This window comes from Falco rusticolus, chromosome 7 (assembly GCF_015220075.1).
Source record: "Falco rusticolus isolate bFalRus1 chromosome 7, bFalRus1.pri, whole genome shotgun sequence".
In the NCBI taxonomy this organism is placed as follows: domain Eukaryota; kingdom Metazoa; phylum Chordata; class Aves; order Falconiformes; family Falconidae; genus Falco; species Falco rusticolus.
Window position 1 is genome coordinate 72041952 of NC_051193.1, and position 13178 is coordinate 72055129.

Here is a 13178-nt window from a genome sequence, read left to right on the forward strand (position 1 = left end):
TTTTGGGATGGGTGGGTAGAGAGAAGTTGCTGTTGGGGCACCAAATTCCTACTTTACTGCCATCTACTCAGAGCAAGACTAGGTTTTAAAGTTACTCTGTGAGGCATGATGGAAAGCCAGTAGTTCCCAGGACACTAGTAAGGCAGAATTCATTGCTAGAGCCCTGCAAGGGAGCAGGCTGCAGCATGCTGAGCACAGGGGGGCCTGCACTTGGCTTTGAAGGCAGTCATGGCCCCTGCTATACCTCAACATCAACATGCTGAGGACACACGGTGCAGTGCCCAGGCCTGTGACTCTGAAGAAGAGATGCTGTTACCCTGCCAGTGAAGATGGACAAACACCTACCCCTACTATCATCTCCCCCAGCACAGCCCTGGTAGCTCTAGGCAAGAGTCAAATACCTTTCAAACATCTTCCTTATAGCCTCAGCTAGAAATTATTGCCAGCTTCCAAGGTAGGGACCACAGCTCTGCCAGCAGGTGCTCCAGCAGCATGTGGAGCCTGCCTGTGCCAGCTGAGACTCCCACCGGCTCCCTGCAGCACAGCCCCTCGGTGCCAGCTGGACGCCAGAAGAGGAAAGCAGTCAAACAAACACTCAGAGGAGGCTAAGAAGGTGGAATGTGAAACCGAGCACAAATTTCAGCAGGGTATTTAACAGTTTGGCAGCCAAGATTTGAAATGTCTTCCTTGCATCATGGCTAGCGTTCTCTGTTGCTGTAAGCAATGCTCGCCTCCAAAGCATGCTCACCCTGAGCAACGTGTACTTTATTCTTTGCATACACGTATTTCTTTCTCTTTATGCATCTGAGACTCTGGGCTTTGAAACTAAAGGCGCAGAGACACCAAGTGATTGCTTTGCATTCTTTTAAAGCTCGTGCCAGGTGTGAGTAATGGAAGCAGAGAAAAAGTTGTGTCCTTCTTACAAGACCCAAAGACATTGGAGCATCCTTCACTGAGCTCAGCCTGCCAGGTGCTCCCACCCACCGTGCCTAAGGGATACCGAGCCACAGGAGAAAGAGCAAGAAGGTACAGTAGGGCTGACAAGGTGCAGGGGATTGGGAATGGCTTTGCACAGCAGGCAAAATAGTCAGAAAGGTTCCAAGATCCACAGAAACAAATTTGACTTAGTAAAACTGGTAACGTTCAGCACACCGTTCTGTCAAAAAGATGAGGGAGGCTGAGAAAGAGAAGCAGATTACTGTACCTGAGTTAGTGGTCACAGCATGTGATACTTTCTAATAGCACCAGCATTTGGTTGTGCCTGGAAATGCACCACCAGCATTACAGCTGTATTCTCTCCTCTCCTCCTGCCTGTCCTGGTCTTGGCTGGGATCGAGACAAGTCTGTTCCCAGCAGCTGTGTTTAGGATTTGGTATGAGAACGATGTTGACAGCACACGGATGGTTTAGTTGTTGCTGAGTCGCTCTTACCCCAGGTCCCGTGCACCGCCAGCGCAGGGGCACAAGGAGCTGGGAGGGAGCAGAGCAGCACAGCCGACCCCAGCTGGCCAAAGGGATATTCCACAGCGCAGAACGTCATGCCCGGTATGTAAACTGGAGGTGGCTGGCTAGGCATTGGTCAGCAGGGGGTAAGCAACTGCAGTGTGCATCACTCGGGTTTTGGGTTTTATTCCTCCCTCTTTCTCGCTCCTTTTCATTACTATTGTTGTTATTAGTAGTAGTAGTATTTTATTCCAATTATTAAAGTGTCCTTATCGCAACCCCTGAGTTTTACCTTTTTCTTCTATTCTCCTCCCCATCCCGTGGAGACACGCAGGGTAGAGTAAGTGAGCAGCTCCCTGGTATGTAGTTGCTGGCTGGGGTTAAACCATGACACTTCCTAAGATGAAACTATACTCTGAAAATTGACTCTGTCACAAATGACTGAGCTGGCATGAAGAATATCAATCACGTCACCAGAGAAACGAGGGAATTTTGCATCTATTCATTGGTGCTGTGCCTTCTCAAGAGCAGATAAGGATACATTATGGAAAAGCAATACAAATGCACACCTTTAAGAAGAACATGTCTGTTTCGTCCATGAATGGAAAAGCCAATGCTGTCAGAAAGCTCTTAGCAGTAACACAACATTCAATGTGAAAGAATAAACTTTTCTTTTTTTTTTTTTTTTTCTTCAAAGTAACACACTTAAATTTCCACTGGAATTGACTTACAGATTCTTCTTAATTACATTTCATTTTAAAAAGGCCAAGAAAATAAAAATAATTCTGTGCACTGGATCTATTTCAAGGAAGTAGAACATTGTTTTATGTCTCACCACATCTGAATAAGGGAGATAAATAGGTAAAACAGGACAAGGTTTAAGGCAGCAAGACTAAGTAGCCTTCTCCAAATCATATGGAAAGCTTGTGGCAGAACTGGAAACCAGCCCTAGGAAACCTGACTCTCCTCACCGTATCATGAAAGAGCTAGATAATACAACTTCCCAGTTCACTTTGCTGAACTTAAAGTCACATTAGAAGGAAAAATGGATTTATGCTGTACATTTACTTTTAGTAGTATGTTAGGATGACTGAAAGAATGACAAATGTCTTTAGCACTGCCAGTGTTTTTCTTAAACATGTAGTTTCTGGAGCCATGTAATGACATGAAAATTACAGCAACAAAAAATTTTTAATAGTTACCCAGGACAGCAAACACAAACTGGAGACACTCAGAAACCAGATGGCTCATAAATATGTTTGGTTTAATTTGATGATTTTTAACCCTATCTTGTGATGTGAAACCTGGAGCTTGGAGAGTTTACTACCAGGAGAACGGTGCTTGCTATACATTTACCCTTTGCCAAGCTCAGACAGACTAAGTAAGGTACTTTCAGCTGTCACTTCTCAACAGCTTGCTTTCTTGCTCCTTTGTGTGTTTGCAGCACCACAAGAAAAAGGACATGCTTAAGAGTATTTTTAAATGTAGCCGACCTTTATTTGAAAACTCATGGGAGCAGTTCTGTGCAAGCTAGAACTTATAAAACATTTTGCAGAAAAAATTTAAGCCTGGACCCAAAATTATTTTACCATCTCCCTTTTAGATGATAAATGTAAACCCCAGCTCTCCACCTTCAGAACAGACACAGTCCTGCCCCTAACTGTTCCACAGCATCTCTTCTAACAACAGCCTGTACGTGGTATGGGCCAAAGCTGAAAACAGACTATTTTGGCTGAAGGGCTAAGAGGAGCCTTGAAGGCACGCAAGAACACGGTATATCTCTTATTTCTCAGTCCTGTAGCATCACTGGTAGGATTCAGACTACTAGTCTGAATTTTGTGTTCCCTGAAACTGTTAAAAGTTTTGGAAATGGGATGCCAAAATATGACAAGGTCCAAAATCAAGAAATTGTCATAAATAGAACTAGATAGCTAACAAAGATGTTTTTCGATTTATTAAAACAAGTTTGTAGGTATTTTCACAGTAGTACAAATTCATATGGAGGTTGTCAGCTCCCTGACATCTGGCTGACGAGGCTGACGTGGAGCATTTGCTCCCTCGCCACGGAAGCAGGCATCATGAAGCTAGATCCCGGTGTGTTCGCACAGTCTAAGCCCAGGTGTCTAACCCTACAGGTTCATTTCACAAGACACTTATTTCAGTGACTGGGGGGAGAGATTCAGAAAAACCCAAGTTTAAGAGTTTCCGGAAACAATTCCTTTCCCACCCTCCCTCCTGCCTTCCTCTGGCCCCACTGGGAGACTGGCTCCCTTCTTGTCCTTGCTCAGCAGTCCCCGTCTACCCAGTTGTATCTGCACAAGCTGTATAGGTTTACAGTGTAACTGGACCATTAACATGTTTACAAAAAGAAAGCCAGCTTTTAACCTAGATAACTTCAAAGCATCCCTGCACCCTGACCAACGCAGGATCAGGCCATGCTGCTGCATGGGGGTTGGCAGGAGAGCTTGAGGTGGGCACAAATGCTGGAGAGCTGAGCTAAACACTGCCTGGATGGTGACCTTCTTCAAGTTCACTCAGTCTCAAAAGCCAGCAGAAAGGCCAATGGAATAACCAGCACTTCTACACTTGAAATTCTACCACTACTTGCCATTAGGCACCCAACGCCATTCTCAGTGGAAGAACGTCAGTAACATCACTGTCAGGTGACAATTCTTGTCAATCCTCCTTGTGCAGCCACAAAGCAGTTTCTATCAGTAATGAAGTGACTTCTCTAGCTTACTCTGCCTGGGCCCTGGTACTGCAGGGAACATAAATTGTGCTGAAGCTTAAATAAAAAAATAACTATTAGCTGGATTTACCATAGCTGATAGCCTGTAGAGTCGCACGCCACATAAGTCCCTGCAAAATTATTATCTATATATTAAATATATAATTAAAATATTATTGCAAACAATCATGAGCAACCCCCGAGTATTGAACAGTTTTGGTAACTGCATCCACCAAGGAAAGCATAGAAGACAGCTTGTTGAAAGCAAAGCTTTTTTCCATATCTTTTCAGATCCTAAGCTAAGGGAAAAAAGTTAATCTCCATCAGGCAAAAAACCCCCAGATTTTTCCTTTCATTAATTTTCATGCATACATATGCAGGAAGGGACACAACAGAGGACAAAGAATTACAATGCGGAGGGAAGAAATTAAAAAAGCTATGCCCTGTCCAAAACTTATCAGGAAATCAAAAATTAAAATAGCTTTTAGAGGGGAAGCTAAATGCTCGTGTGTAGTCAGATCAATCTAGCACAGCTCTAGATCAGGTGAAAAGAGCTAGATCTGCATAAGTCTTTCACTTTTCTACCCACCTGAATACCCAGAATACAAGCCCTTTTGAAATAACTAAATAGAGGCCAGCTTGCTTTATTTACCCCATTTTGCTTATAGTTAATTCACAAAGTTATTTTTTTTTGTGAATTTTACTGACTTTACTGACTTTATTCTCTGGGATGGCAACAGGCTGACAAACACAACCTGTCAGACTCTGAGAAAGTCTAAACTCTTCTAAGAACCTGATAGATCTTGAAGGGCCAGGAGGCATGTGCGACTTCAGGAAAGTTGGGAAAAAAAATGGTGGTAGCAAGTATTCTGCAATGACTATGCTATGAGGGCTTATGAGATTCATAAAGTTCAGTGTCCCCTTAAATTCTAGGCTGAACTGTTAGCCTGCATGGGGTTAAAGATAGCTTCTTTTAGAACTTTTAAATACTATTTGGCCTCCTGCAGTGACTGTAAACACAGAAAATGCTCCCGTTGTGAATTACATACTTTAAAATGTTACTCACTTAAAGAGAACTGAACTCCAGCACAGCACACATCAAAGTGCCATACAGCAAACCTTAAAGACATGCTAAAGACCAAGGAAATTTCAAGCAGTCATGCTTCTCTAAGATTCTATTTGCTGAAATCAAAGTAGCAAATATGTATTTATTAATCACTTAGAGCTCAGTAGGAAAGAAATTATAAATAGCAGATACTTGGAAAATTAAAACTGCGGTTTAATATAACAACAGAAACAGAAAATCCCCAAAAAATCAAGACATCTAAGGTATTAGAAGTGCATAAGCATAATTGTCGATGTTTCTTATATTGTCTAAAAATTAGTCAAGACACCAGGGTCTGCAAAACCGCCAAATGAAGTATGTGGCGAAGCAAAGCAGTTTTGCAGTTCAGTTCCAGTTTGAATTCAGCTTTGCCAAAGGTTGCTCAGGTTCAGGCTGACAACTGCTAACCCTTTTTTTGGTAATCCCAAACCACACTCACATGGGCTCACGGTCTCCACTGGAAAAAAAGTTCCTCCATCCTGCTTCTCCGCCCAGCCCTGGCACCCCCCATCCTCTCCAGGTATCCCCACATTCCTCCTGGCTCCTTAAGGCCAGGAAAGCAGAGCAGAAGCCATGAGGCAGAATGAAAAAGGGGAGCACCCGAGCAGTCAGAGTTCACCCTCAGCACGGAGAAGGTGGTCTTGGTCCTGGCCACAGGGCGAAGCCTCTCAGATGCCCGCCATGGCCTGAGGCTGCTCCCCTGCCAACAGCACCTCTGCTGTGGGAAGCCGGATTTCAGCGAGCTGGGACTCTGCACCAGTAACCTGCAGGGCTCAGTTCTCATTGAGGTCCCAATATGACTGCCATTGCTGGTTCAAGCTGTGAAAAAAAGTTCTACTTTGTGTTTCATTAGGGTTCTGAATGGCACAAAAACTCTTGACCATGACAACGCCGGAACAGATGCTTCTCACCTCCTGCTTTATTCTGTGCACCAAAACACCACCCCACCCCTCCACATCACTTCCTAGCACGGATCTCACTCAGTAACTTTATCACTCCTAATTTTTAATACATAAATAGGTATCTCCATAAACAGACACAGGGGAGAGGCATGGATGCTTTAACCCCAGAAAGTTTGGCTGTTTATGCCCTCAAGCACATGCTGTGCTACAGACTGGGGAAAAACACCCCAAGTGAGCAACTGAAACACATGAATAAATGCATCATTCTTGGCTGATATGCCAAAAGCTTACGGGATTTCAGATACCAATTAGCTGAAAATTTGTGATGTCTTACTAACAGACATGGCTCTCCCATTAGGTGGGGCAAAAGTTAAGCCGAGTTGCAGGATAGATCTGTACTTTTTGGAAAGACTTCAGGCTTTAATTATTTACTTGTCTCATTCTTGACTACCTTTAACTCTGATGAGCCTGCTGTGCCTATAGGGGCCTTCCCTGTTTTTTTAAAACTCTATCAGTGCCATTGTCAGGGAGTGTTTTTCCTTCATATAGAACAGAACAGTTCAGTTGGAAGGGAACTACAGCGATCATGTAGTCCAACCGCCTAAAATAAATATAAAGCCAGTTAGAAATCTTGACAAACTTTTCACCAACAAGTGGAAGACAAAGTTGTACAGAAATGTGTAAAGTTTTGTCATTTTCCAGCCAGCCTTATATTAAGGAGCACGTCTAGAAAATCAACCTGAAATTCTCTTAAAAAGAGAAAGCCCAGCCTGTAGATGAGTATCTTACTGACGTCCTGAATTCTTTATTTCCTCAGTACATACAATAGAGTTGCTTTTTCTAGGTGAGGAGGACCAGAGTGCCATTTCTGTTTCCTTTCATGCCATTTCTCTGTTTTCATTACTCCTCATGGGCCCAGCTGTGCTGGTATCGTACACGCTGGAAGAAGCTGCAGTGTGGAGATACACTGCCTTGAGGAAAGCCCTTCGGAACAGCACACCTGAGGGAGGCAAAATGCTGCACGACACCCTGCACTCGCTTGGGAGCTGCAGGCCATTAGGCATTGCAGAGACCCAAGGAGGTCCAGATGCCACATCTGCTCAGTTGTAAAGGTCCTGCACCTCGGGCTCCCCTCATGCACATGTGGCATGAAGAGGCAGGAACCTAGCATTCCCCACACATAGCCCCTCCAGTCCCAGTGGTGCTGAGCCAGTCATAATCTGAACTAAAGGCTCTACATGTTCCTGCTGCATACATATAACCCACCAGCGTGATCTGTCCCCACGCTCACAAGGGATCTCGGTTCTCCCTTTTCACTCTGAGCACACCTATCAAATCAGCTGCAAGCCACCTCTTATCAACACCCCAATTTGCCACTTTTCCAAGCTAGCCTGCTGTCCTACCTGCCACGGGTTTCATCTTTGTGCACACCCTGTCCTGCTGATAGCAGGCCACATCAAAGCACTGGCTTTGTTACTCGCCAGGAGAGGAGAGAAGCAGAGGAGTAATTATAATGGAATGGGAGGAAGAGGAATTGTAAGAGGAAGGACTGATGCTGAGAGACAGGAAAAGACTATAAGCCTGATCCAATTAATTAACATAATTAATGTCATTATTTTCCTCCTTGGATTTAAGCATTCAATACAGAAATCATGCTTACTTGTAAGAGCCTCAGGTAAAAGTCTCCAGATACAGAAGGCAAAATGTTGCACTGCTGTAACTGTAATCCCAGAAAGGTCTATCAATTTGCATTAACTATGAACCCTCTGGACTCCTTCCTCTCATTTATTTCTAGAAAGAGCTCACCTGTCTCTCATCTTAGCAGCTGCTTTCTGCTTTGGCTTTTACTAAAGGTTTGCAGAAAGTTCACTTTATCTTTGCTTCCTTTATTTCTGAGAAATTCGATCCAATACCAAGCTACAAACAAGAGTACCAGCCACTGTGTCTGTGTGCGGTAATGAACATCAGCCTGAGCACAACCACCTGCGCGCACAAACCCAGGTACAAATCGGTACACAGCATTACAAGATAACTGAGCAGCTTTAGTACAGGATTTTCCAAGTACTGGCAAGCCTAAAGAAATTTAAACAAACCCAAACTGTCACAGGTCAATCTGAAAAATTTTCAGAAGTTTTATAAAATTGCAAAGACCAACACATTTAGGGAGTGTTGAACTATAACATTTCATGTCAAAACTGAACATTTGATACTAATTCGTGTTTTAATATTTTTAAATAAAGATTTAAGATATTTGAATAAAAGACTAATCAAAAGTCTGCATTAAAAAAGAAATTAAAACAGCTAGACTCATTTGAATGTCTTAATATGAACTAACCAGTGCACACAGAAACAAACCTCCATACGTAACAGCTCAAAACCTTTATAAAGCATTTTAGTGTCACCATATCATTATTTTTCACTAAAATTAATTCAAGGTGAAAATTTCTCTCCACTCTAGTCACAGACACCCAAGATGCCATTCTACACACCAGCACAGTCAGCGTGCACCCCACCGCACACACACAGGCTGAAGGCAGGGACCCCCTGTATATCTGTTCAGGACTCAGTGGTGTGGGAGAGGAATGTTTTTGAAACATCACTGGAGCGGGGCATCCTTTCCTCCAACTTTAATCTTATGGACTAATTAGAAACTCTGCAACTATGTAACACTGACAGAAAGAAAGACAGATTTCTCCTAAGGCTGACCACAAAACATTCTCTTTGGCTCTATAGTAACAGTACACACAGCTCACTACCAGATTTCTTCCTCCTCCACCTTAGTCCTCCCCTCTGTGATGTAGTTTACAAATCCCCAGTGGTTTTCTGCGTGTGCTCCCTCACTGTGGGATTTCCATATCTCTCATTTATCCTTTTCCACTGTATTTCAAAGGGTCCTCAACTTTGTAACATCTGTGACTTAGAAAGAACTGTCTTTTTTATTTCCAGGCACCCTCCCCGTGTTTGGCTTTCAGCAGCAGCCATAGTGCCTTAAATTGCATATCCAGACTGGGCACAGCATCCGCAGGTGTGCTGTCATTTGCACAGTAAAGAACCACAGACCTAACTCTTCAAAACAAATTTCAAGGATCATTTGGTGCTGTCCTGGTTGGAACTATTTACATGAAAATACGAAAACCACTACTGTACCTGTGTGCTACTTCAACTGAGCAGAGATAGGCATGAGAAGAAAATAAGTGAGCAGCTTTTCAATGAAGAGGCAGAAGAGAACGTAGGGCCCCCCTCCCTCCCACTCCTGGCACGCTCTCCTCTAGACAGACAAAGGGACGCACAAAGCAGTAAAGGTTTGTCTACGTGAGCGAGGTGTGTTGGTTTATTTCAAGTTGGCTTACACCAAGATGAGGTACCCCTGTGTAAGTATCTTCAGGCATATGTGGACTGATTAAACTTAAACCCGCTTATATCACTCTACAGAACAGGCCAGCTCAATTCTGAGAGGCAGACAAACCTGGACAGAGGAAGAAAACGTTTGGGGCTTCTGAAAGCTGTTTGTTAGACAAACCCAGGAATGGGGAGTTCACCATGGCCATTCCACAAACACCATTCCACAAATGAAGCTGGCTGTCTTACTCCTAAACCTGCCACCCAGCTCCCTATGCTTCTCTGCCTTAGAAAGGAATCATCAAAACCCCAAACTGTAACTATTCCTCAGGCTGAAATTAAACATATCATTTTCTGTGACAGCTCCACTGCAAGTATAGGAAAGGGCCGTAAAGAAAGACTTGACAAAATGCTTCTGCTAATATCTGTGGTTACACTCAATAGCTAAACTCTGAGCAATGACATAAACATGACTGCACTTTTGGAAAGGTGTTTGAGGTTTGCCTGGGATGTATGTTGTGCTGCAATTTTGCAGGTAGTTTGCCCTCCACACCAAAATGGAAGAGCATGACATGTGGCCAAACGCAACCCAGTTTTTCATAGAGGAGAATAGGACTGAGCTACCCCTCCACCAAGTTCAAGTAATCAAAGGAAAATCATCCAATATGAAGACTCAAAGCAACACTGATGCTTAAAAAGAAAATTGTCCCACACATTCACGTGGTGGCTTTTTTCACCTTCTTCCTAGCCATCTCCTGAGGCTAGTGTGCAACCTCAGCCTCCAGATGACTGTGAAGCTGCTTTGACAGTGAACAACATACATTTGCGCACTAAGTCTTTCCCTGGTTTTGTTGCTGTTGGGTTTATGGTTCTTTTTCTGAGGTTGGTGTTTTGTGGGGGTTTTTTTCTGCTGTTGTTCTCTACAACTTTCTGAATTTTTTCATAGAGCCTTAATTTTTGCACCAAAAGGAGTTCCAACCTCCTCCACCGTTTTGGCGTGCCAAAAATTTTCAATGGATGGGAACTCTGAAATTACCCTTTTAGGCTACAGCTCATTAGAAAGGCATATGCCAGATAGTAAAACAGAAGACAGAAAAATGGACCTGTAAATTCCCTCATCACCAAGACTTTGGGCTTTCCAAATACAAAAAGGAAATGTGAAGCCACTCAGAATATGCTCCAGGAAAACTTTCTTAATGGAAACACGAGTGGTTTTTAAAATAATTGACTGCAGAGTCTGAGAGCTGACCATAATAACTCAGTGAGACAAGCAACCCCCATGTGAAGACTTCTGACAGCAGCTACACAGTTAAATACTCATGCATCCAAGTCTCTCCCTGGGTGATTTGGATTATTTTTGGCAGAAGGTTGGACAGAGATTGTAAAACGTACAAGTTTTTTCATTTAGCTCTTTACTTGCTTTCTCTGAAACACACCTTTTTTATCTCTGTCCTAATACAGTCATGCTTCAAATCACAGACCTGAAGATACAGCAAGTATAAGGATTGTTCCTTAAACTAACCTTACTTGCATGTTGAGAGTCACCCCACCAAAAACACTGGGATGATATTTAGCAGCTCTTGATGAGACCGCATGCCATGAGAACTGAGGCTGTGGGGACACAGTTCTGCTTGCATGAGGGGCACTTGCCCTGGGACCCTTTGGCAGTAAAGCAATCTCTTCCTGACCAGAAAAAGCCTGAGATCAAAACCTCTGCACTATGCCTTGGCATTCAATTATAAACAAAACTAAATGATGAAACCTGCTTAAAAACTGATGTCCCAGCATGCCTTCTTGTGAACGAAGGCTCAGCATTCAGCCAGAGAATGTTCACTGCACTAGCAAGCGCTAACTGGAGCGCCCAACAACCCGTCCACCTTATCTCCTTCCCTGCCTGGAAGTAATCCCGTTTGTTACACTGAGAAATACAGAAGCATCTCCTGATCCTTGTCGAAGGGTCAAGCTGACGTCCCTGTCTCTGAGCTGGGGGTACTATTGCAACTGCAGCTCTCCGAGAAGTTCAGCATGTCCGATACAGGTTTTTCATAGCAAGTTTGCTTGTGATTGTGCCTACTCAGTGAACGTGTCCTACTCCTACTTTCTTCTCCTGTCTCTGCTTGGGTGCGTGCTGCTGCTTCCCAATTTCTTTCCTATTCCTGCAGCTTCCCTCCTCTCCTACTGTTATTTCCTTCCTCTTGCTGCATTTCAGGACCAAAAGTGGCAGTGACAGCGCGGCACAAAGATTCCTCTCAAAACTCACCCTGAGCACCCCCCTCTAGGTGGGAGCTTGCAACTCCACCTTTCATAGTCCCGATACCTCCTTCTCCCTTTATGTGTCTCCCTCACCTCCCTCCTCAGACTCAGACAAGCACCCTCCCCGGAATACCCTTCCCCGAGAGCAGGTTCCCGGCCCCGGGGCGCTGCCCTCCGGCGCCTCCCCCAGCAGCCCGCAGCGCGGCCGGGGCGCAGCCGCTCCTGCCCTGCGGAGCCCCGCACGGTGGCAGCGCCGGCCGCCAGCCGCAGCCCCGGCTCCGCTGCTCGCCTCGGCCAGCGAGATGTATTCGGGATCCACAACCGTCAAGACTTATCCCACACGCCACCCGCCTTACAGGTTCACGCCAGTACTTTCTCCGCCCTTTCCCCCGCTGCTTCCAAACGGCGCTTTCCTGCTTTTAAAGGTTGAAGGGAAGGGACGAGAAAGCGAGCCGAGCCCCGGCACGGGCAGCTGGCCCCTCGGGACCGGGGGAAGCCAGCCCAGCCACTTACCGAGCGCGGTGACCCGCAGCAGCAGCGGCGGCAGGCGGCCCATGGCGCGGCGGGGCGGCCCCGGGCGGGTGCGCTCCGCCGGCGGCTCCGCGGAGCTCTGAGCCCGGGCTCAGCTCCTGCTGCTCCGAGCACAATTCCCACCTCCTGCTCGGGCGGGGTCGCATGGGTCCTAGAGCCACCCTCCCCTCCCCTCTCTTCCTCCTCCTCCTCCTCCCCCCTTCCTGCGTACCGCTCCTGCACGATCAGCAAATGCATACGGCGGTTGCTTCAGACAGGCACGCACCCATCCGTAATTTTGGGGGCATTAGTATTCACCGGGAAAGGCTGAAATCAGCATCTTACTGAGTTGTTCCCCCTTCTCAGTCTTCCCTCGCAGTTGCCTCAATGACACACACGCGCTGCCTGGACCAAACTCAGCTCCTACTTAAGATGGCAGAGGAGATCCCCTTGGCCTGGGAGCACCCGCTGCCTGCCCTGCCGGAGAGGGCAGAGCTGCTGGCACAGCACAGCGACCCGACCAGCCTTGCCCTCCTTGACTGCTCTGCAACAGCCCCAGTCCCCAGCAAGAGCCTCAGCTGGCAGGACACACGACAGGGACATGCGACAGGACTGTGGCGCAGTACGGCACGAGTACTCGGCCTGCAAGCTCCTGCGTTTGCTCTTTAACCACTTGCCTTGTGAAACCCCTTGTCCTTCTGGTCCATCACCATCTCAATTACATTAGTTCTCTCTGCCTTCAATTTGTTTGCATGTGGGTTTTTCTGTCGCAGGAGTTTAGTTTAAAACAGCAGTTCTTTCTACAATCAAAATATCTCCTTTCTGATTCATTCTTCAGGTGGATACCCTTACTCTGGATTAGGAGTGCTTTAGTCCAAATTAGCATAATCTATTGTGGC

General features: G+C 45.5%; 1 protein-coding gene across 1 annotated transcript in view; it reads right to left on the minus strand.

Moving 5' to 3' along the window:
• The window catches only part of LTK (leukocyte receptor tyrosine kinase), a 101449-nt gene extending 89124 nt beyond the window's left edge, over positions 1-12325 (minus strand). The window contains exon 1 of the mRNA XM_037395136.1: positions 12283-12325. Within this exon, the coding sequence (XP_037251033.1) occupies positions 12283-12325 (43 nt within the window). The remainder of the gene's footprint in view (positions 1-12282) is intronic.
• Between the last annotated feature and the right edge of the window lie 853 nt (positions 12326-13178).